Raw genomic sequence first — 3,388 nt, forward strand, 5'->3', positions numbered from 1 at the left:
GCTCGCTGCCTCTCTCGCCAAAGAGCGGGCTGTGGTCATGGAAGCCAAAGCCTTCCCGATGACACCAGCGCCGCAGTCTTTGGTACACTGCGTGGATCCTCCTCTCCCTCCTCAGCCCATAGCCCGAGCCTGGGAGGATCGACGAAAACACCACCTGAGCTCCCAGACCCCTAAGCCCCGCTCCCAAATTCCTGTAGCGCCTCATGACCGGGCTGGGGGTGCTCCGATGAACCTGTGTTGGGTGCCCCTAAGCATGAAATCCCCTGCTGGCCCCTCATGGATGTGTGCCAGCATAATTTTCTCGAACAGCTTGCCTAGGATCCAAGTAAGACTAACTGGCCTATAGTTTCCTGGGTCCTCCTTCTTCCCCTTTTTGAAGATGGGAACCACATTGGCCCTCTTCCAGTCTTCTGGCACCACACCAGAGCACCACGAGTGCTCGTACAGCCGTGCCAAGGGTCCTGCAATGACCTCAGCCAATTCCTTTAGTACTCTAGGATGGAGATTGTCCGGACCAGCTGACTTGAATATGTCCAGTCCCTCCAGAAGCTCCCTAACTAGTTCCTCACTAACCCTTGGCCCAGGTGCGCCTCCCCTGGGGCCCGAGGGGGGCCTAGTGGTGGGGGTGGCTCTTCCGGTCCCTGCTTAGGAAGATGGAGGCAAAGAAATCTTTAAATATGTTAGCTTTATTGTCTGGTGTGATGACCAAATTTCCTAACCTGTCCTGCAGGGGCCCCACCTTACCCTGAACCTTCTTTTTACCCCCTATGTATTTAAAGAAGGAGTTCTTATTGTCCTTAGTCCAGGAAGCTAGTCCCAGTTCCACCTGTGCCTTGGCCTTCCTGACTGCCCCCCTACTTCCCTAAGCAACTGCAGTATAGTCATCCCTCCTTTCCATTACAAATAGTTTTGTAATGTTTAATGTTTTTCACTTGTAGGCTTCAAATCTTCGCAAGGGAAAGTATCATTGCCTAGCAGGTGGTATTCTCTGTTCATAGCACTAGTGAGATCATTACTGGAATATTGCCACCAGGTCTGGAATTAACACTTCAGAAAAGAGCTACAAGTCTAACTGGGAATCAGGAAAATCTACCTTATAGTGAGACAGGAAGGAAGCTCAGTTTAGCTCTTCTGAGAGAGGGGTAAGAGGTGATTTGATTGTGGTCTACCATACCTGCCTGGTGAAGGGAATGGTAGGAGACAGGTAGAGGTACATCTTGTAGACTAAATAAATAAGATATAGGGAGAGCGCAGGAAAGGCAGAGTGGCCAGCTCTTCTATCTGATAGGACTTATAGATGACAAGTTCAGTGTCTGGAAGCTGAAGCTAGTTAATGTCAGTCTAAAAAGAAGGGATTCATTTTTAATAGTGATGATAACTAATCATTAGAGCAGCAAACACAGAAATGTGGATTTTCTGTCATTTGAAACTTTAAAAAGATGCACATTTTTGAGTTAAGAAATGCCATAGTCAAGCAGAAGGTATGAACCCGGTGCAGGGATTACTAAGTGAGATGGTTTGTCATGGAGCTGCTTTCCTTTGAACCTGGTCCTTTGGGTAACACAGAGATGCATTAATACCAGCAAAGCTCAGCCCTGACTCAGTGGTCCTTCTGATGCCCTTTCCAATCCATCCAGTTTTTAAAATGTATTGTTCAAGGACTGGCCCTGAGGACTTTTTTTCCAAACGGCTTTGCAACAGCAGCAAATGTTTGAATGTTAAAGTGAGAAAGTGAAGGCAAAGATTTAAGAACTTGTGTGGTTGCATCTGGAATAGCTGTCAGTAGGGCTATGTGAAGCTTCGCTCCCTGATTCAGTTCGGTGGACTCGGCAGCAGACCTGGAAGTGATCTTCTGGGTCCACTGGAGAGCACACAGGACCTCCCTGCGCCCACCCGGCTCGGTGACAGGTGCCTCCTGGGTCTGGGGAAGGGCACCTGGGGTCCCCTTGCAGCCGACTGCAGAGCCTTGGGGGAACAGGGGAGTGCCCCCCCAGCGTGCTTCCCGGCGGACCCGGAAGTGGACTGGAACTGCTTCTGGTCTACTACCAGGTTTGCCACCAAGCACGCTGGGGGTCCCCCGCACTCCTGTGGATTGCTCCATGTGCCCCAGCATCGCAGTGTTCACAAGCTGCCTGGTACCTCGAAGTATGTCAAAAAACATTTAAAGCTGCGTCTGTGTCTGAATAGATGATTCTCCGAATCAGCATCAAATCTTTAGATTCAGATTTGGCCGAATTGAATCGGGACAGCGATCCAAATCAACAAATCGAATCGCTGTCCTTGATTCAGGCCAAATCTGAATCAAATAGGGCCTGTTTTGCACACCCCTGGCTGTCAGGGGACACTGAAGTGTCAGTGTCAGTGTTTTTGTAGTTATTTAGATGGAAGTCCTCAGCAACTGCCATTATTGGCCTTAAATGGGTTGGGAGCTGCTTTTGTAGTTCACTTGTTCTTTTCATTCAGGTATTTTGTGGAAAGCACCCACCCTGATGTCATTCAACAGCTTCTGCAGGACAAAATTATTAGAGGGTGTCGCCTGAGAAATGCCGAGGGAGAAGAAACGGAGCTCATTACTGAGACATTCACGAGCAAATCTGCTGTATGTTGGGCTCAAAGCCACCTTTTAAAGGGTTTGATTTTTCTGTGCAAGGATGTACATATGACCAGAACTGTTGCGCAGTCTGTGGTGATGATTTCTGTTTACGGGGAGTGGGTTCATTTTATCTTTTGTTGTAACTGCTGTTCTGTTCTCCAGTAATGAACCACAGCTCATCAGAGATCTCAAATGCAGACTTTCACAAAGTGTCCTGAACACCCATTTCAGATCTTGAAAACCAGTGAAGGAGCTGGCGGTCCTTCAACGTCACAAGGCCCAGACGCTCAGAACAAACCAGATGTTCCAGCCGACCTGTTTAAGTTTTATGAACAGATGGACAAAGATGAAGAGGAGGAGGAGGAAACGCAGACAGTATCTTTTGAAGTTAAGCAGGTGAATCTGTGATAGGTTCTTGGCATCTGTGGTTGTGATGGGACCCACTGTCCCCTATTTTGTGAGCTGGATAAGGTGACCGATACTGAGATGCTCAGCCAAAGGAAGTCACGCAGACTGGAAGGGCCTCCTTTCCTCTGTGCAGGCTGCTTGAAGGAAGGGCTCATTCAGAACCCAGCCAGCCTGGTTTTTGGTTTCATGCTCTGCAGTATTGCTCTTACTCCTGATGCCAGCCCAGATGACCAGGGTAGGGTACTTTTTTAGATTGGTGCTTCAGTCACATGCTTCCCTTATTTTACAGTGTAGAAGCGCTGGGGTATGAACTGTTTGATTTCACATGATTTGTCTCCGTCTTTCAGACTGTATATTCTTTGGGCAAACTTTATCATATTTGTATCA

At 48.3% G+C, this 3,388-nt stretch overlaps 1 protein-coding gene across 1 annotated transcript in view; it reads left to right on the top strand.

Annotated features, from left to right (window-relative positions):
- Positions 1 to 3,388, top strand: part of ERCC3 (ERCC excision repair 3, TFIIH core complex helicase subunit) — a 31,433-nt gene that overhangs the window by 2,348 nt on the left and 25,697 nt on the right. Inside the window, exons 2-3 of the mRNA XM_019553564.1 lie at positions 2,442 to 2,599; positions 2,825 to 2,989. Of these exons, the coding sequence (XP_019409109.1) occupies positions 2,442 to 2,599; positions 2,825 to 2,989 (323 nt within the window). The remainder of the gene's footprint in view (positions 1 to 2,441; positions 2,600 to 2,824; positions 2,990 to 3,388) is intronic.

The sequence above is a fragment of the Crocodylus porosus genome, unplaced genomic scaffold, assembly GCF_001723895.1.
Source record: "Crocodylus porosus isolate Cpor-Errol unplaced genomic scaffold, CroPor_comp1, whole genome shotgun sequence".
NCBI classification, from domain to species: domain Eukaryota; kingdom Metazoa; phylum Chordata; order Crocodylia; family Crocodylidae; genus Crocodylus; species Crocodylus porosus.